The sequence below is a fragment of the Oryctolagus cuniculus genome, chromosome 13 (genome assembly GCF_051225735.1).
Source record: "Oryctolagus cuniculus isolate XC-2025 breed Fujian yellow rabbit chromosome 13, ASM5122573v1, whole genome shotgun sequence".
Classification (NCBI taxonomy): Eukaryota; Metazoa; Chordata; class Mammalia; order Lagomorpha; family Leporidae; genus Oryctolagus; species Oryctolagus cuniculus.
This window is the reverse complement of record NC_142879.1, coordinates 18,766,931-18,785,806: the sequence shown is the minus strand read 5'-3', so window position 1 is coordinate 18,785,806 and position 18,876 is coordinate 18,766,931. Positions and strand designations below refer to the sequence as shown.

The window sequence follows — 18,876 nt, the reverse complement described above, 5'->3', positions numbered from 1 at the left end:
CATCTGGGTCCTCGGCTGTCCAAGATGCCTGACTTCCCCTGCCCCAAGTTGACCTGCAGGACCCCAGGGGCTCCTGGGCCCCCAAGTGACATTGGGACCTCGAGGGTCAGGCAGGATGCCCACCGCACCCCAGGGGGAGGCCTTACCTGGCGGTGCAAGGACTCCTTGTTGGCCAGCTCGTTCTCCAGTTTGTCGTTGAGGTCGTGGATGGACGTGGCCTCCCGCTGAGCAGCCAGGTAGCGCTTCTCCAGCGTGGTGATTCGCTCCTCCATGTCCTCTTTCTGGGCCAGAGCCTGGGGGCAGCACAGGGGACAAGAGGGGAGGTCACCAGCCCCTCCCCTACCTCCCCCTCTATGCATCTGCCCCCAACACCGGCCAGCATGATCCCCCCCTCGTCCCTCCTCCCCGCGCCGGACCACCAGGCATTGGGTCTTAGCTGCCCCGGCCCTGCCCCGCCCTCCGCCCACACCGTCCTGAGCGCCAATGCCTGTGCCCACGCGCACCTCCCGCAGGTCCCGCTGGTGCTTGCCGCTCAGCTCCTCCGACTTGATGAGGTCCCGGCGGGCTGTGCCCAGGTCCTCCTCAAGTTCAGCCACGGTTGCGGTCAGGGTGACCAGTCGCTCCCGGGCCTGGCTCAGCTCAAAGTTCTGCTTCTCCAGGAGCTCCTGCAGCTCCTCCACCCGGCCCACGCCATCCTCGGGGGACAGTGAGCCATCAGTCTCCAGGGAGCCAGGGTCACTCACTCCCCTGCCCCACCCCGGAGCAGATCAGAGCTCTGCCCCCCCAGACATCACAGCACACCTCCAAGTTCACCTTCCTTCCCCTGGGGGCCCAGGAACTCCCCCCTCCACACACACCGCAATGAGCAAACACCCTCGCTCTCCCCTGAATCCCGCAGATCAGCACTTTCTGGCCTTGCCTGCTGTCTCAGTTACCTCTCGTAACCCAGACAGGGGCCTGGGGGCTGGGGGTGGGGGGACAAAGAAGGAATCCTGCCTGCTGCTGACCCCTGAGCTAAGGGCGCCGCAGAGCAGAGGCGGACAAGCGCATGGCATGCCTAGCGGTACGCTGGGCACCAAAACAAAACTCTCTTTGCAGGTGAAATGGGAGGGAGAAAGAAGAAGTGGGAATAGTGGAGAAAGCCTCAAGTTGAATTCAAGCAGTTACTCTGCTGAACTGAGGCAGGGCAGGGCCTCCACTCCGTATTCCTGGGGGGTACGGGCAGCTCCCGGCACCCACCTTCCACAGGCGCTTCGGCCCCATGTCTGCCATCCCCTCCTCTTCTGCAGCTCCATCCCGGACCCCTGCCCCCTGCTGCAGGGCGGACACCTGTAGGGCACATGAGTCCTGGAGGCGAGACCCTCCCACACGTTCCAGACTCTTCTGCGGCCCCACCTCCCAGAAAGAGGTGCCGGTCTAGCCTGGGCTTACAGCCCTCAGCCACAGCAGGGAGAAGCCCAGGGAGGCGCAGAGCCCAGAACTGAAGCAGTCTGGGCGTCCAAGAGCTGCAGGGCGCTGACCAAGGGGCCCAGGCAGTTTACCTGCTGGTGGGCTCCTGCCAGCTGCTCTTCCAAGGTCGTCACTCGCTCCAGGGCTGCCCGGAGCCGCTCCCGCACCTGCCCAAGGGAAGGCGAGATAGAAGAAGGGAGGGGACCCCTCTGCACGCAGGGTGGAGGGGTGGGGCCTGGTCTGCTGCTGTCAGCCAGGGAGGAAAGTGAGAGGCCTCCCAAAGACAAATTTCCATAGGGAACCCAACAGAGGACCTTGAACTTGGGTCACCGGTGGGACAGAGTGGGCTCTGAAGCCAGAGGTTTCCCCAAACGCTACAAGCAGACACCTGAGGGAGGGAGGGGAGGCCAGGCGGGCAGGGGAATGTCGTGGAGACAGTACCTTCTCATCCAGGGCCTTGTGGTGCTCAAACAGCGACTTGAGGGCCTTCAGCACCTCCACCTCGCTGGACACGCCCGAAGGCGACTGCGCCTGGCGCTTCACCACGGTCACCCGCAGGGACCGCTCATGCCGGGACACCAGGCATTCCAGATGTTCCAGAAGCAGCTGGCGGGGAGCAAGCGAGGGCCAGAGGAGAGTTGGCAGCCCGTGCCCTGGGGGCTGCACACGGGGCCCACCTGCTCACCGAGTGCGCACAAGGACACGCTGGAAAAGAGCGTGCGTGCACGCGCACACACACACACACACACTCCAGACCACGCCCACTCACCCTGGTGTTGTTCCGCTCTGCTTTCAGCTCCGAAATCTCTTCCTCCCGCTCCAGAAGCTGCTCCCGACACATGCTCAGCTCCCGGGTTAAGGTGGCAAATTCCTGAAAACCCCAAGGTCCCTCAGGGCTTGGGGATGCAGCCCCTGGGCACTGTCCAGCCCACCTGCTGTGGAGGGCTCCTCTCCCTCGTCCCTCACCTCCACCCCTCCCCGGCACAAAGCTCCACCCCCACTGCAGGGCCGCAGAGCTGTGGCCAGCAGGTGCTTCCCCAGGGAAGTCCGAGTGCAGACCAAGCATGCATCAGGACACGAGGGAGCCGAGGTGGACACAAGAGTGAGAGTCCCTTCCCCTACACACACTGGCCCTTCCCTTTCTCCTGCAACTCAGCGACACTCGGCTTTAGAAAGTGATGGAGGGGCCTGTGGTAGCAGGGAAAGCCGCCACCTGTGTCGCCGGCACCCCAAACGGGCACCAGTTCAAGTCCCGGCTGCTCCACTTCTGATCCAGCTCCCTGCTAATGTGTCTGGGACAAGAGCAGAAGATGGCCCAAGTGCTTGGGCCCCTGCTGGAGACCCGAACGGAGCTCCAGGCCCCTGGCTTCAGCCTGGCCCTGGGCCCACTGTTGTGGCCATTTGGGGAGTGAACCAGCACATGGAAGAGCTTGCAAACAAATACAAATAAATCTTTAGAAAAGAGAGAGTCAGAGGGCAGATCTGCCCCCTGTTTTGGGGAGCAAGGTCCAGACAGGAGCGGATGGGTATCAGAGCAAGAGAAGGGAGTTTTGAGTATGGTGTCGGAGTAGGCACCCAAGAAGTTTCTCCCACCTGTCCCCCAAGTTCTGCAGGCTGCGGGCGGCTGACAAAGCAGGCGGAGCGGAGGCCCCTGCCTGATGCCCCAGCTCCGCCCGAGCTTCAGCCCTGGTTCCTGAAGGCCCTGCTCACTCGGGCCAGGGCTACCCCTGATGCCAAAACCCTTGCCCTGACCTAATACCCACGCATCTCGTCTCTCCTCGGCGGGGGGGGGGGGGGTGCCCACTGCACCCCACCTGCCCCAGGAGGAGCAGAGGGGTAAGAGGCTGGCCCCACCATCCCAGGCCCATCCTAACCTTTTCCCCACAAATTCTCCCATTCTAGAACAGCTTCCAGGTGAGGGGTCCACCCTCCGTGGCTGCCCAAGGCCTGCAAGCAACTGGGCAGAGGCTATGGCCCACCCGACACTGCAGCCGCCCTCACACACCGAGGACTCACAACCAAGGGAACAATTCCCAAAGCAACCTCTGCTCGCTGCCAGCAAAGGAGACTGGGAGGGGCCGGCATCGTGGCACGCTAGGTTAATCCTCCGCCTGCGGCACCGGCAACCCATATGCACGCCAGTTCTAGTCCTGGTTACTCATCTTCCAGTCCAGCTCTCTGCTATGGCCTGGGAAAGCAGTGGAAGATGGCCCAAGTGCTTGGGCCCCTGCACCCATTTGGGAGACCAGGAAGAAGCTCCTGGCTCCTGGCTTCGGATCAGTGCAGCTCCAGCCGCTGCGGCCATTTGGAGAGTGACCCAGTGGATGGAAGACCTCTCTCTCCGTCTCTGTCTCTCCCTCCCTTTCTCTCACTGTCTGTAACTCTACCTGTCAAATAAATAAATAAAATTAAAAAAAAAAAAAAAAAGGAGACTGGGAGACAAGCGAGGGAAGGGACGAGGGACCAGAGATGCCACAGCGTGAGAAACATGCGACCTCTGACCCCATTCCTGCATGGCTCAAGGCCATGGCATGGGGCTCTATGCTGCGTCCCTCCTCAGGTTATCCACGTGCATACGCACGGTCACACTCACACACACACACGTACCCTGACAGGATGCCCCGGCCCGTTCCCAGCCCCACACCTGGGTCTGGTGCACCTCCCCTCCTGGACTCCCGTCCCCTCGCTCCCTAGCTGTCACCCATCTGACAACAGCCACAGGACAACGTCCTAAGCACCCACTCTTCTCTCTCACAGTATCCTTCGGTTGCCCTGGACCCCAACCCTGCCCCTGCACTCAGCAGCCCCCCGGCCCCAGCAGGAAAGCAGGCTCGTCTGGGGGAGCTGTGGAGCAGCGGTGAACAGCAGCAGCTTGGGCGCCATCCCTTGGCCCCTCACACATGATGTCCCGTGCTGGGGGCCGGGGACACTGTGATGACAGAGGCCCAACCATGGCCCCCCCCACCGTGAAGCCTCCCCCGCAGGAAGTCGGGCAGGCCCTGGACCACATGGCCACTGCGCCAGTAGCCGTGGGACCTCGTGCACAACGAGTAGGAGGGGCCACCTGCCCACCCAGCTGCTCACCAGGGCTCACACTATTTGTTTTTTATTTTAAATGCTTATTTATTTTCACCAGCTTGAAAGGCAGAGTGATACAGAAAGAGAGAGAGAGAGAGAGAGAGAGAGAGAGAGAGAGCGCGATATCTCCCATCTGCTGGTTTACTCAGCGCATGTCCCCCCTCCAACAGCCTGGGTGGGCCAGGCCAAAGCCAGGGACTCAAAACTCCATCCAGGTCTTAACATGGGTGGCAGGAGCCCAGGTACTTGGGCCATCACCTGCTAACCCCCAGGATGCATTAGCAGGAAGCTGGATCAGAAGTGGAGCAGGTAGGACTCAAACAGGCATTTGGATACACGCTGCTTAACCCCTGCGCCACCGTGCCTGCCCCAAGGGCCTTGTACCTTCACTGATAAAACATCACACGACGCGGTCGGCCATGGCTTCCGAGCAGGCGGGAGCCCAGGCCCAGCTCTGGGTCTTCGCTCCTCTTGCGGAGCCAGGACACCTGCAGCATGAGCTGAGCAGCTCCTCCCCTCCCCCAACCCCAGCTTCCCCCACAAGGGCCCAGGGAGGCCCAGGCTGAGCGCAGGGCCTGGTTTTCAACACTCGTCTCTCTCCTCCTGCCAGAGAAGATGCAGAGGCAGGAGGCTCACACAGCCGCTGTGTGCAAGCTGCCCTGTGCTCACAGACGAATCCCAGCCCTCCCTGGGCCTGGCTCCTCCGCAGAGCTCACGGCTTCCTGGACCCAGCAGGCAGCTGGCCCAAGGCCCCCACCCCAGGCTCCTGCTCCCCCATCTTGCCAGACGCCGTCTGGGCGGGAAGCAGCCAGGGCTCAGGGCCAGCGTAGGGAAGTGGACTCGGGGCAGAGTGGCTGGAGCGTCAGCCCGAGTTCTTCCCGCTGCCCCCTGCTAACTGGCTGGCTGCAAGCAGTCCGTGAATGCCCCTCCCAAGCTTGAGCTCCCCAACTTGTGACACGGGATGAGGCTGAGAAACTGGTGAGATAACTCAGAGCGTTCAGTACACAGAAAACACACAGCAAGGGGTGGCTGCGGGGGCCCGTGCCGGGGCAGAGCTTGAGAAAGGGGTGCGGGCCGGCGCTGTGGCATAGCAGGGTAAGCCACCCCTTGCGGTGCCGGCATCCCATATGGGCGCAGGTTCCTGTCCCTGAGGCTCCACTTCCGATCCAGCTCTCTGCTACGGCCTGGGAAAGCAGTGGAAGATGCCCAAGTGCGTGGGTCCCGGCACCCACGTGGGCGACCTGGACAGAGTTCCTTGCTCTTGGCTTCAGCCAGGCCCAGCCCCAGCTGTTGCAGCTATTTGGGGAGTGAACCAACAGATGGAAGACTCCTTTCTCTCTGTCTCTCTCTCTGTCTCTCTCTCTCTCCTTCTCTCTTTCTCTCTCTGTAACTCTTCCAAATGAATAAATAAATCTCTATAAAAACAAAAACAAAGGGGTTCCAGAGATCGGCTCTGCCCATAATTCCCTGTGTGCCATATCTTGCCTTTTTCGTCTGTGCAGTAAGGATGCTGGACCCCACGCTCTCTGAGGCTCTCCCCATCTCTGCTGTCTGACACCCCCACCGCCACCTCCAATAGGGAACCACTGGGGAGCAAGCAGGCCTGGGGGTTCTTTCCAGTCTAGGGTGCCACCTGCTGGTTTCCTGGGGCCACTGCAGCTGACAACTACGGCTGGGTTCTGCACCGAATTCCCTCTGTTCCTACAGGGAAAGCCACTTCCAGACTGAGGGGATGTAGGCAAAAGGACGACGATGAGCGAGACTTCTGCCCTGGGAATTCCAAGTGCTGATATGCAAACCGACGCAGAGGAGCCGAGGGTCCTGCTCAGGGAGATGCAGACTTTCAGGCCTTACCTGGGGGAGGGCGGAGTTAAGGTGGCGCTGGAGCTGGTCCCGCTCGTGCAGTGCATCTTGGAGCCGGCCCTGCGTGGCGGCCAAGGTCTCCTGGCTCTCCCGCAGGGACTCCAGCAGCCTCTCTCGCTCGTCCAGCATGTTCACCATCAGCTGCTCGAAGTTGGCGTCAGCATCGGCGCCGTGTGGGGGACCCAGGGGGTCCCCCTCGTTGATTGTGGGCATCACCTCGCACATAGTGGGGGTGGGCAGGGCCTTCTCAGCGTCAGGGGCCCGGGGAGAGGCTCACAGGGGCGACGCCGCCTCTGGGAGGACCCAGGGCCTGAGTCTCGGAGCGGGCAGCGCCAGGCAAGCGGGCAGCTGGGCAGGGGCTTCTCCCATGGCATCAGTCGCTGAGGCTCTGAGAGGGGCCTGGGAGCCGGGGCGCCCCTGTGGACCGCAGCCAGGAGGCCTGGCTTAGCCTCTGGGGGCTGGGCCTGGTTGCCCTGGGTCCCCACCGTGTGGCCATGACAGGCAGGGCCAGCCGGGCTGCAAGGCCGTCCTGTGCTTACACGGAGCGCCAGACACAGGCAGAGTCCCAGCTGGCTCTGGTGACATCCATCGCTTCTCCGGGCGGGCGCTGTGGCCTGCGGGGGAAGAACCGGCTGTGAGGACCCGCTGGGCGGGGAGGGGGGCTGGGGCAGAGGCAGAACCCGGAACCTTCCAGAGCGGTGGGGTGCTGGCCCTGGGGAGGCGCCCCGGAAAGCACACTGCCAGCCGCCTGGCTGCCCACAGACCAAATATAGACAGGGAGGCAGCAGTGAATGGGCTGCCCGGAGACCTGGGGTGGGGGGGCAGGCAGTGGGGTGTCCGCCCCGCCCCCACACTCAAGCCAAGGCCAGTGTAAAGGGGCAGCAGGGTGAGTCCCGCAGAGGCTGGACTCCCACGGTAACAGCTCCTGCCCTGATCGCTGGCACAGCACACTCAGGCCTCGGAGAGGCACCCACAGGGCACTGGGACAGGCCTGGAGCCCTGACCCGCGACAGCGCCCATAATCCAGTCATTCTCCGCCTGTGCAAGCTGCCAAGGAGGCGCACGGCACGCGGCAGGCTCCCCTCTGCGTGCTCGGCCTACGCCCTGTGCGTGGGGGCAGGGCCTCCCTCTAGCGGCTGGGATCTGCTCCCTCCGTGGATTCACCGGCGCTGCCTGCATGCGCACAGCCTGGCTCCAGGGACGGAGGAAAGCCCAGTGGTCAGGGCACAGGGCACTGTTAGAAGAAAGGCAGCCTGCGGCTGGCATTCTCCCGCCATTGGCTGCCAGCCTCTCTGCCTGCCATCTGCAGGCCTCCGTCTGACTCCACCTTCGGAGTCACCTGACACATCCCACACGTAGTTCCTCCTCCTCCCGGGGCAGACACACAGGAGGGCGTCCGGACCCAGCGAGAGGGCAGAGGTCAGACACGGGACAGCCTGCGACCTGTGCCAGGGCTGAACTCAGAGAGGAAACAGAGACCAGGCCCCTTCGTCCTGACCCATCCTGGCCCCTGCAGGGCACTGCGGATCGAGGCAGAAATGGAGGGCAGGAAGGGGGTGCCGAGGACCAGATGAGACAGAGCGTCCCCTCGAAAAATCCAGAAACTCAACCCGCAGCCGTTGCCAGGGGGCCCGGGAGTGCAAGTTCACGCACAAGGGCGGCCTCGGACGATACACACATGGCCACACACTCCGGGACACAGGAACTGGATGCGAACTCTGGTCAAGGGGATCCCTTCCCCCACGGCGGACACGGGCCATGGAGGGCAGGGTCCTGAGCTGCTGGGGCTGGAGGGGAGGGGCTCCCAGCTGCCCTCTCCCCCCCCCCCACTGTGCTCCAGGCCGGGGTCCGAGGCCACACGGCCCCATCACAGCTCTCTAAGCGCATCAATCACTGAGCCCACACCACCTCCCAGTGCCTCCACGCACCCACACACACACAGGGGAAATGAAAGCCTGGAGGGGAGGCGAGGCTGGCAAGGGCGCCCTGCAGAGTTCAGGAGCTCAGCCCTCGCCTCCCCACCCAAAATGGCATCAGCCGAACAGATGCCCAGGCCACCAGCGGTGCGGGACAAGCAGGCAGCCCAGAGCTGGGCCTTGGGACATGCTGGTCACAGCTCTGCCACAGACTGGCTGGATGACCTCGGGCCCGTCACAGCCTCCTGAGGCCCCTGCAGGAGCTGGAAACCCTGTGTCCCCGGCCCCACAGGGATGAGATCGTGGCTGAGCAGAGCTCTGAGCGGTAGCAAGCGCCTGAGATGCTGGAGAATGCCAGTACCTCCGCGCTGGCAAAGGCGGCAGGCCTGCAGGTGGCTTTGGAAGCCCCGAAGGGAAAGAGGCTGGAGAAGGTCCTGGGAGGGCCAACAGGACCTGGGCTGGCCACTGGGAGGTGCTGGCTTTGGGGTCAGTGTGACCTGCCCACATCCTGCTGCCCATTCTGGCAGACAGAGGCTGGCTGCAGCAGCCCCAGCCCTGTCCTAGGCCCCTCCAAGCCAGGTGCACAGGGAGCAGGTGGAAGATGAGCCCACAGAGGGACGCCAGGCAGAGGCTCCTGAGACCAACCGCTGGGGCCGCCTGCCCCGCCCCTGCCCCCGCCCACCGCACAGCACCAGGAGCCCGCAGGGAGCTGTGCAGGCGCCTCGTGGGGACACCTGGCTCCTCGCGGCTCTTTGGCTGTCTTTAAAAAGTGTCATTATCATCCCAGCTTCACAGGAACCTCCTCAACTCCTGCACAGTCTCTAAGTAACACTCACAGGTCCTGACTCAGAGGCGAAAGCTGCCAGCCCCGAGCAGGCGGCGGCAGGGGCTCTGCCGGGGAGCAGCGTGGGCAGGCTGTGCAAGAGCCCAAGAGGGCACGAGAGTGGGCGCGTGGCACAAACCGGCCCCTGGGCTCTGCAGACACAAAGGAAGCAAAGTGGGAGGTGACGTTGGTTTCCCAAAATTCCCCCCCACGGCTTCCTAACAAACAGCAGGGAGAGGCACTCGGGTCTGGCACTCGGGCCTGGCTCCCCCCGGCTGGAGCGGATGGCACCGCTGTGAGCGCGCTCAGCAAGGCACGGCTGTCAGCAGGGCGGAGCCCCGGGGCCAGGGCAAGGCTGCCAGCAGAGGCGCTCAAGTCTGAGCAGACCCTGGGAGGGAGCCCGGGCTGCAGAGCTGCAAGGTCACAGAGAACGGTCAAGGTCGCACGCCCACCCGAGTGGAGGAAGGGGACAGCCTGAGGTGGCCTTGCAGGAAAGCAGCCACACCCACGAGAGCGCTGGGGTTTCTGTGTGTTTACTGTGTGCTGGGCGCTGTGCTACGGGCAACAGACAAGAACTTGGCGCCTCTTCCTTGCAAGGAGGACGTCACCCTGGCCATATCACAGCCAGGAGACCTGGGATCCCCAGTCATGGAACCAGGAAGGACGCAGTCCGTGGGTTTGACCCGAAGGCGGGTGGGGATGGCAATGCAGGGAACTCAGGGAAGGTGACAATGACACCTTTGTCTCCTCCAAGAACCCCAGCAGGTGGGTACCATGGCCTGGGCCTCCCGCCACCTCGCCTCCACTGCAGAGCAGCTAGCGCTGTCCCCAAGTGGTCCCTCCCCACCTGCTGTGACCTGGCTCCAAGGCCCCCTCTACCGCCCACCCTCATCTCTGTCCCCAAGCCCTGGCCGGCTCTGCAGTCCCCTACGCTCCCCACACCCCCGCACTCCTGTGGGCGCTGCAGAAACAGAGACCCTTCCCAGCCATGGCTTGCCTTGCTAGGGCTGCCGCCCACGACCCCAGGCCACCACCTCTCCTCCCCTCTCCTCCCCTGTCCGCCTCACCACCCTGAGAAGCCTGGCCCTCACTCACCCTCTCCTCCCAGAGCCCACCCCTGCTCACATACACGCAGCACCTCACCTGGCCACTGCCAACCCCGTGAACTTAAATCACCCTTCTATGCTCGTCTCAAACCCCTCTTCCTCCAGGCAGCCTTTTCTGATTGCCTCCGACAGCTGACACAGCACAGCCCTTTATCTGCCCTCGCTTGCTGGTACTCCCCTTACTCTACCTCCCCTGCAGCCTCCAGGTGAGAACTGCGTCTACCTAGCATCTGCCTGTGCCCTCACGCAGGGTGCCATCCTAAACGGGACTGAGCAAGTGACCGAGCTGCTTCTAAAAGGTCCATCCCTGACCGACTGCAGAAGAGGGGCCTCCAAGATGGGAAAACTGGGAACAGCCTCGTTTACGTCACCCCTAAAGACTAAAGGTTCCCGGGCCCAGGTCTGTGGCACAGAGGGTCACACCCCTTATGAGCTCCAGTGTGAATTCCAGCTGCTCCATTTCTGATCCAGCTCCCTGCCACCACGCCTGGGAAATCAGCAGAAGGTGGCCCAAGTGCTTGGGTCCGTGTCACCCATATGGAGACCCGGATGGAGCTCCTGGCTCCCGGCTTCAGCCTGGCCCAGCCTCGCCCATGAGAGCCATTTGGGGAGTAAACCAGAAGAAGGAAGATCTCTCTGTCTCTCTCTCCCCCTCTCTGTAACTCTGCCTTTCAAATAAATAAATAAATAAATAAATCTTAGAGAAAGAGAAAGGAAAGGGGGAAAAGGGGAGGAAGGAGAAGCTCCCCAGAGGGCTCCCCAGACTTGGCCGGGAGCCTGTGGGATGACCAGACGCCTCCTCCCGTGTCTCCCGAGGGTGGCCGGGTGGCACCTGCTACTTCTCATTCATGTATGTTACGCCTCATGGCAACCTGCACTGAGGGTCGTGAGCTGCATCTCCTGGACTGAGGACCCCTGGAGTCACTGCTGCTCTTCTGGGGGTCCCAGGGAACTGGGTGCCTCTGAGGGGGAGGGGAGGGGGGAGTGGGAGAGAAGGGGAAAGGGAGGAGGGGAGGGAGGGGAAGGGAAGGGAGGGAGAGGAGGGGAGAACAGGGGAGAACAGGAGGGGAAGGGAGGGGAGGGGAGAGGAGGGAGGGAAGAGGAGGGAGGGGAAGAGAGAGGAGGGGAGGGGAGGAGAGGGGAGGGGAGAGGAAGGAGGGGAGGGGAGGGGAAGAGAGAGGAGAGAGGGGGAGGGAGGGGAGGGAGCGGAGAGGAGGGAGGCAGGCAGGAAGGAATGAATGCTTCTGGAGAGCAGGACGCACCCCACCCCTGCCTTGAAGGCAGAGGGTGGAGCAGGCGGATGGGTCTGAACACTGGCTCCTCCCTGACTGCTCACGTGATCCCCCGAGCCTCAGCTGTCCCTCTGTGCAATGGGGAGATGGCAGCCGACAGGAGGCTGAGCAGAGTTACACACACAAAGCGCTGAGACCGGGGGCACCAAGCTTCACACTCAGCACCCTAGGCTCCAGGCAGGGCCCACGCTGGACACAACAGCAAAATTACAAATCCCTTCCGGCTGCAGGAAGACACTCCCAGGGAAACTGACGGGACGGCTCTGCTCCGGGCTGCTCGCTGCTGGCCACAACCCCCCTCAGAGGCACCCAGTTCCCTGGGACCCCCAGAAGAGCAGCAGTGACTCCAGGGGTCCTCAGTCCAGGAGATGCAGCTCACCACCCTCAGTGCAGGTTGCCATGAGGCGTAACATACATGAATGAGAAGTAGCAGGTGCCACCCGGCCACCCTCGGGAGACACGGGAGGAGGCGTCTGGTCATCCCACAGGCTCCCGGCCAAGTCTGGGGAGCCCTCGCCTGAGACCGCTCCCCAGGAGTTAGACATGCTCCCCCTTCCCCAGAGACAGCCTCCACGCAGGAGAGCACACAACTTACTGTCCAAGCCAGAACCCTCCGGGGAGTGAGGGAGGCACTGCTACCAACCACTCCTGGACACAGGGGCACCCGGGCTGCCCCAGACACCCCTGGCTGTTAGGTAGCCTCCCTGTCGCCACCCAGGAGACTGCCCTCAAAGACTAGCAGCAGCAGTGCCCAGATCGCGGCCCGCACAGCCGCCTAAAAAAAAAGTATTTATTTATTTATTTATTTATTTGAAAGACCTAGAGAGAGAGAGAGAGAGAGATCTTCCATCCACTTTTTCACTGCCTAGATGGCCAAAGCCAGGAACTGGGAGCTTCATCCGGGTCTTCCACGGGGCTGGCAGGGACCCAAACACTCGGGCCATCTTCCACTGCTTTTCCCAGGCCATAGCAGGGAGCTGGATGGGAAGTGGAGCAGCTGGGACACAACCAGCATCCAAAAGGGAAGCCAGCGCTGCAGGTGGCGGCGTCAGCCCCTGCACCACAGCGCCGGCCCCACAGCGGCCTCTTTAAGGCAGGAGCCGCACACTGGGCTCTAGGACAGGGTGCCTTGGGGCAGCCCGGGGCGAGGGAGGGTGCGGGTTGCCACATACACCAAGGGCTCCGAGCTCCCTTTAGCTTGAATCCCATCAACCTTGTATCTGCCCATTTGACAGGGCATCTGATTAAGGTTTTGTTTGCTTTAAAAAAAAAAGGGGGGGGGTGTTGAGTCTCAAAATAAGATTAGAAAGTCCCTGGTTGCAGAGTCGTCTCAAGAAAGAACCTGCTGGGCCGGCGCTGCGGCTCACTAGGCTAATCCTCCGCCTAGCGGCGCCGGCACACTGGGTTCTAGTCCTGGTCGGGGCACCGGATTCTGTTCCGGTTGCCCCTCTTCCAGGCCAGCCCTCTGCTGTGGCCTGGGAGTGCAGTGGAGGATGGCCCAAGTGCTTGGGCCCTGCACCCCATGGGAGACCAGGAGGAAGCACCTGGCTCCTGCCATTGGATCAGCACGGTGCGCCAGCCACAGCGCGCTGGCCGCGGCAGCCATTGGAGGGTGAACCAACAGCAAAGGAAGACCTTTCTCTCTCTCTCTCTCTCTCTCTCTCTCTCACTGTCCACTCTGCCTGTTTAAAAAAAAAAAAGGAAGAAAGAAAGAACCCGCTGACGCCTGCCCAGAGATGCAGCACAGCTGCAAGCACGGTGCCTGGGGAGGGCCAGCACCCAGGGCCACGCCCTCGAGTCCACCAGAGGTCAGCTAGTCACCACCAAGACATCGAGCCCTTGGGCCCCTGCACCTGCGAGGGAGACTTGGAAGAAGCTCCTGGCTCCTGGCTCCGGATCGGTGCAGCTCCGGCCGTTGTGGCCAACTGGGGAGTGAACCAGTGGATGGAAGACCTCTCTCTCTCTCTCTCTCTCTCTCTCTCTCTCTGCCTCTCCTTCTCTCTCTGTGTAACTCTGACTTTCCAATAAATAAATAAATCTTAAAAAAAAAAAAAACAGGGAATGTAGCACAGGGAGAGGACATGTGTACTCATGCAATAGTGTGTGAGTGTGTGGTCAGGAGAACATGTGGTCATGATGGGGGGTGGGTGAGAGGGAGAGAGGGAGGGAGAAAGAATGGGCTGGGTAAGAGTGTGGCTACAAAAATGGAGGACAGAGGCCAGCACTGTGGCACAACAGGTGAAGCTTCTGTTTGCGACGCCAGCATCCCAGATCAGAGCCCGCTTCAAGTCCTGGCTGCTCTGCTTCCAACCCAGCTCCCTGCTAATGCCCCTGGGAAAACAGCAGAAGATGGCCCAAGGACCTGGGTCCCTGCCGCCCACATGGGAAAGTAGCACTCACAGGTCCAGATGGAGTTCTGGGCTCCTGGCTTCAGCCTGGTCCAGTCCCAGCTGTGGCAGCCACTTGGGGAGTGAATCAGTAGATGCAAGATTTCTCTCTGTGTGTGTCTCTCCCTCACTCTCTGTCACCATGCCTTTCAAATAAATAAGTAAATCTTTTTTTTTTTTTTTTTTTACTAGGCTTGGGGTAGGGCCTGCATTTGCAATCAGTGAGTAGGAGATTCTGGCAAGGCAAAGGGAACTTGGTAAAGTCTTTTTTTTATTATTATTTTTTATTTATTTAAAAGACAGAGTTACAGACAGAGGCAGAGAGAGAGAAAGAGAGGTCTCTTCCAGGTCTCCCACGCAGGTGCAGGGGCTCAAGGACTTGCGCCATCCTCCACTGCTATCCCAGGCCACAGCAGAGAGCTGGATCAGAAGTGAAGCAGCCGGGACTAGAACCGGCACCCATATGGGATGCTGGTGCTCAGGCCAGGGCTTTAACCCACAGCGCCACAGTGCCAGTCCCAATAAATAAATCTTAAAAAACGGGGGGGGGGGGGGGGGAATGTGAGAACGAGTGGGTTTGGACAGTTGTGCGAGTGCATGGCTGGGTGTGGTAGTGAGTGCACGTATGTGTCAGGGCTGCTGACTGCCCGTGACTGCAGTCATGAGAACGTACTGTGAGCATATGCACACTGACAGTGGGCGTGGGTGGCCACACGAGCACATGCGTGTGGGAGTCCTGAAATCACCTATGTTCAAATAGCACAGGGAGGGGCCAGCGCTGTGGTGTAGCAGGTAAAGCCACCACCTGCGGTGCCGGCATCCCATATGGGCGCCAGATCGAGTCCCGGCTGCTCCACTTCTGATCCAGCTCTCTGCTGTGGCCTGGGAAAGCAGTGGAGGATGGCCCAAGTCCTTAGGCCCCTGCACCCACGTGGGAGACCCAGAAGAAGCTCCTGGCTCCTGGCTTCGGATCAGCGCAGCTCTGACCACTGAGGCCATTTGGGGAGTGAACCAGCAGGTAGAAGACCTCTCTCTCCGCCTCTGCCTCTCTGTAATTCAGCCTTTCAAATAAATAAATCTTAAAAAAAAAAAAAAAAAAAAAAAAAAAAAGCACAGGGAGGCCATGAACCTTGTGCATGCACACATGTCATCATGAAAGCACACGAGAATGGGTGTTCAGCCCAGCAGTTAAGATACCCGTGTCCCTCATCAGAGTGTCTGGTGTCTGGGTTCAATTCCTGGCTCTGGCTCCTGGGTCCAGCTTCCAGCCAATGCAGACCCTGGGAGGCAGCAGTGCCAGCTCAAGTAATTGGGCTCCTGCGTCCACATGGGAGGCTGGAGTTGGGTTCCCTACTGAGCTGCAGCCCAGCCCAGTTCCAGTCACAGGGGGCATTTGGAGAGTGAACCAGGAGAGAGTGTGAGTGCAGTGTGGTCTTGACCTTGTGTGAGAGGGAGAGAAGGGAGGGTAGGGATGCCGGTGAAAGGATGGAAACTGTTCCGTGTTCTCCATCCTCAACAGAGCCAAAATGTCACACCCCGAAGCCGGCTGAGGCTGAGGCTGAGGCTGAGGTCTCGGAACTGGCCCAGCCCATCCCCTACTTGCCCCTCCCCCAGAGGAAGTGCACTGCAGGGGTCTCCCAGAGCGGCCAGGCCTCAGGGAACAGCCCAGGCCAAGCTCTGTCCTAAGCAGCTGCCTGGACCCTCTCAGTGGGCGCCCACCCACGCCTCCGGAAGGCAGACTCTCAGAGGCTGTGCAGGCCAGCCTCCCACGACTCCCTGCCAGCCCAGACCGGCCTCCCGCAGGAGCTCACCACCAAGTGGAGGAAAGACTGCCACTGGACCCTTTTCCTTCAGCTGGATGGAAACCTCTCTCCCCAGCGGATGGACAGTCACCTAGCTGAAGGCACGTCTGGTATGCATTTGATCTGCAAGAATTCAGCCGCAACAAAGGCCCCCAAATGCACACCAGCTGCTTCATCTGACCCCAACAACTCCACTACATGGTGCCCACGCGCCCTTCTTTAAGCAGCTGTGTAACAGTGCACCGTTGAATACTGCATCCCCAGTAGAGAGTACCTACTGTATACTCTACACACGAGCCCACCGGTTAGAAGCCTGCACCCAGCACCACGCTTCAGAGAGTCTGAGGCTTTTCACTCTGTGCTCCCAGACTCTAATTCACTCCCCCGGGGGGCTGAGACGGTAACGCGCACTCCTGGGTCCCCAGAGGCGTCTCTGCCCCCGGGTTAAGTATTTCTAGTTGCAAGGAGGCCCTGCCTCATCACACCCAAGGGACCAGAAGACAGAACTCTTCGCTTCAATCCAACAAGCACTTACTGAGTGGTTTCCAAGAATCCGACGCAGCCAGACACAGATACCCACCCAAGCACCAGAGAGCAATAGCCGGTAGCCTGGGCCCAAACATCCAGCCTGGCGCAGCTGAGCGCCACTTGGAGCAAGACCAGTAGAGTTAATGGGTGGCAGTCCCTCCTCCAGCTCTCTCAGAAGGAGGTGGCCCCAGCCAAGGCCTCTCCACCCCAACAGAAAGCAGGCAACTGCTCCCCGCTCGAGCTGACTGGGGGGGGGGGGTGCAGACCCTGAGCAAGGCCCTGAGGCTGCAGCGCCCTGGCCTCTCTGCAGGTGGAGCAACTTGGTGCTCCCAGTGGCCAGGCCCTTCCCGACCCCCCGAATGCTCTCAGAGCTCCGACCCCTACTGCTATGTCCCCCACCAGCCCTGCCCCCACGGCCCCTCACAGCCAGGCCCCTAGAAGCGGCCTCTCAGAGCCCGCTTCCCTCTGGCGGAGATCCTTAGTGCCAGGCTCCTGCGAGCCAGCCCGGTGTGCCCTCCGGAGCTAATTATAGGTCAGTGAGCTAGCAGGCCAGAGGGGGACAGATGGTGGCTTCATGTGGCTGCAATACACACTTGCCAGCCCTCTGACCCCACTCCCTGCCTAGGACTCAGACTGCCAGGCAGCTTTCACGGCCCCCCTGCTCCCCGCTCCTCTCCAGTGCACCCACACGTGCATGCTTGCACGCATACGGGCACACACACTCACACAACCCCCCACCACACGGTGTGTCCACACCAACCATCTACCAACTCCACACAACAGAGCCGAGAGCCTAGGGCATCGTATGGCAGGGGTGAGGAGACCCTGGCCCACTCCCCATGTCGCAAAGCCCCCTTGGCACCCAGCTCCGAGCCTCCTGAGTACCACCCCCTGCCTCATGACCACCGCAGCCCGGCTCCCCACCCCCACCCCTACGCCAGACCTGCTCAGAAAGGACCACAGCAATCCCTGACAACTCTTCCAACTCAGAGGCGCCCCGAGCCCCACTCCTGCCCTGCCCTGCTGGCCCTCAGCAGCACCCACCCACACGCCACTGGGGACTTCCCTTCCACGCCCCCTCCCCCATTCATGAGATGGTGGCGCCCACTGTGCACTGTCAAAGCACCCTTTGCCCCTGTCATGTGCCCGTGGAGCTGCTCATCATCTCACTACTGTTGATGCTGATGCCATTCATGCCAGGGAGCCTCCACCGGCCTCAAGACCAGAGCCTGAGAAAATGGCCAAGGGAAGTGACTCAAGCTGTCCTGGTTGCTAAGGCCTCTTCCCTGGGCTACCTGGCCAGGTAATGGTGGTGGCACTGTTCGAACCTGGTTCAGTTCTTTCATTTCCTAAGCCAACAGCAACGGAACAAAGTCGTGCACGTGTGTGTGTGCACATGCGTGTGTGCACGTGTGTGTGTGTGCAGTCAGCAACAGCACCTGCCTGTGCAACTTTTGCCGCTTCGTGACCCTAAATTGCCTTCAGAAGGCCGGCTCCTCCCTAGAATGGTGCCCGAGAGATGCCTGCTGGGTCCTGGAGCTAAGTGAGAGGCACCAGTTCCAACAGCTCTGGAACCCTGGCTCCTGGGGGCGGGAGCCGTGCGGGGCCTCCCATAACCACTCGCTGCCCAGAGAAGGGCGGAAGCACTGCTCTCCTCCCTGCCCCCCAGGAGCACCACCACACCTCTCTTCAAAGGTGACATCAGCACCTAGTGGCACTCTGTCCTGGATCCCGCCTCCTTCTCAAGGAAGGCCACCCACCCCGCGCTTCCCAGGGCTCCGGCTCGGCCTCTCCCGCTCTCCACCCCCCATCAGAACCCTCAGGGTCTCTACTGGAAAACACCCCTCCTGCGTGGACGAAACTCAGCCGCCCGCTGCCACCTCTCGGTGCCGCAAGCTCGGTCCCAGCCCTCCCATCCTGGTGCACCCCCACCACCACCACCAGGCCTCGCGCTGGCCGCTCCGTGCTCCCGGAGTCCGACACTGCGGAGACGCGCCCGACACCGCCGGCTCCCCGGGCAAGGGGCGCACGGGAGGGATTCAGATCTGCGACCAGCGCGAGGCTGCGACCCTTCGGAGGTGCCTGCCCAGAGAGAGGACCCTCGCGAGACGGGAAGCGCCTTTCCTCGGGCCCTGGCAGGGAAATGGGGGCGCAGTCACCGGCCCCCGCCCCCCGCCCCCGGGAGAGTCGCTAGCTCAGCCCCCTCCCCGGAGCCGCGGGAGCCGAGCGCGCGCTTACGCCCTCCGCGCAAGCCGGACATCGCCCCCCACCCGCATTCCCAAGGGCACGGGGCACCGCAAAGCCTGGCGAGGGGCGGAGGAGGGGGCAGCATCGACGCCCGCCGAGGCCGCCGCAGCCGGCGCCAAGAGGGGCTGTGGTCCCGGGTGCGCTAGAGAGTCACCCCCCCTCCCCAGACTGTGCAGTGGGGCCGGAGGTGGGAAAAGAGCATCCTGCCGCCCTCGCCTGGGTCTGGGCGCTCACCTGTCTGCAGTCCCCGAAGGCCGGCAGCTCGGCTGCGAGGTGAGCCGCCCCCGACCAGAGCAGACCGACACGACCTAGAGCCAAGCGGGCGCCCAAGGCACCCGCAGCCTCCGCCGCCCTAGCGCCCGGCCCAGGCCCCGCCCCTCCCTCC

General features: G+C 61.9%; 1 protein-coding gene across 9 annotated transcripts in view; it reads right to left on the bottom strand.

Moving 5' to 3' along the window:
* Positions 1-18,876, bottom strand: part of PPFIA4 (PPFI scaffold protein A4) — a 47,125-nt gene extending 28,249 nt beyond the window's left edge. For 8 of the 9 annotated variants that reach the window (XM_089311309.1, XM_089311311.1, XM_089311312.1 and 5 more), the window contains exons 1-8: positions 18,726-18,876; positions 6,382-7,004; positions 2,219-2,320; positions 1,891-2,055; positions 1,542-1,616; positions 1,240-1,329; positions 504-695; positions 147-293 (exon numbers count right to left, since the gene is read on the bottom strand). In XM_089311309.1, coding sequence (XP_089167435.1) covers positions 147-293; positions 504-695; positions 1,240-1,329; positions 1,542-1,616; positions 1,891-2,055; positions 2,219-2,320; positions 6,382-6,615 — 1,005 coding nt within the window. In that variant the 5' untranslated portion in view covers positions 6,616-7,004; positions 18,726-18,876. The remainder of the gene's footprint in view (positions 1-146; positions 294-503; positions 696-1,239; positions 1,330-1,541; positions 1,617-1,890; positions 2,056-2,218; positions 2,321-6,381; positions 7,005-18,725) is intronic. The other variant, XM_089311310.1, reaches the window with a different exon arrangement.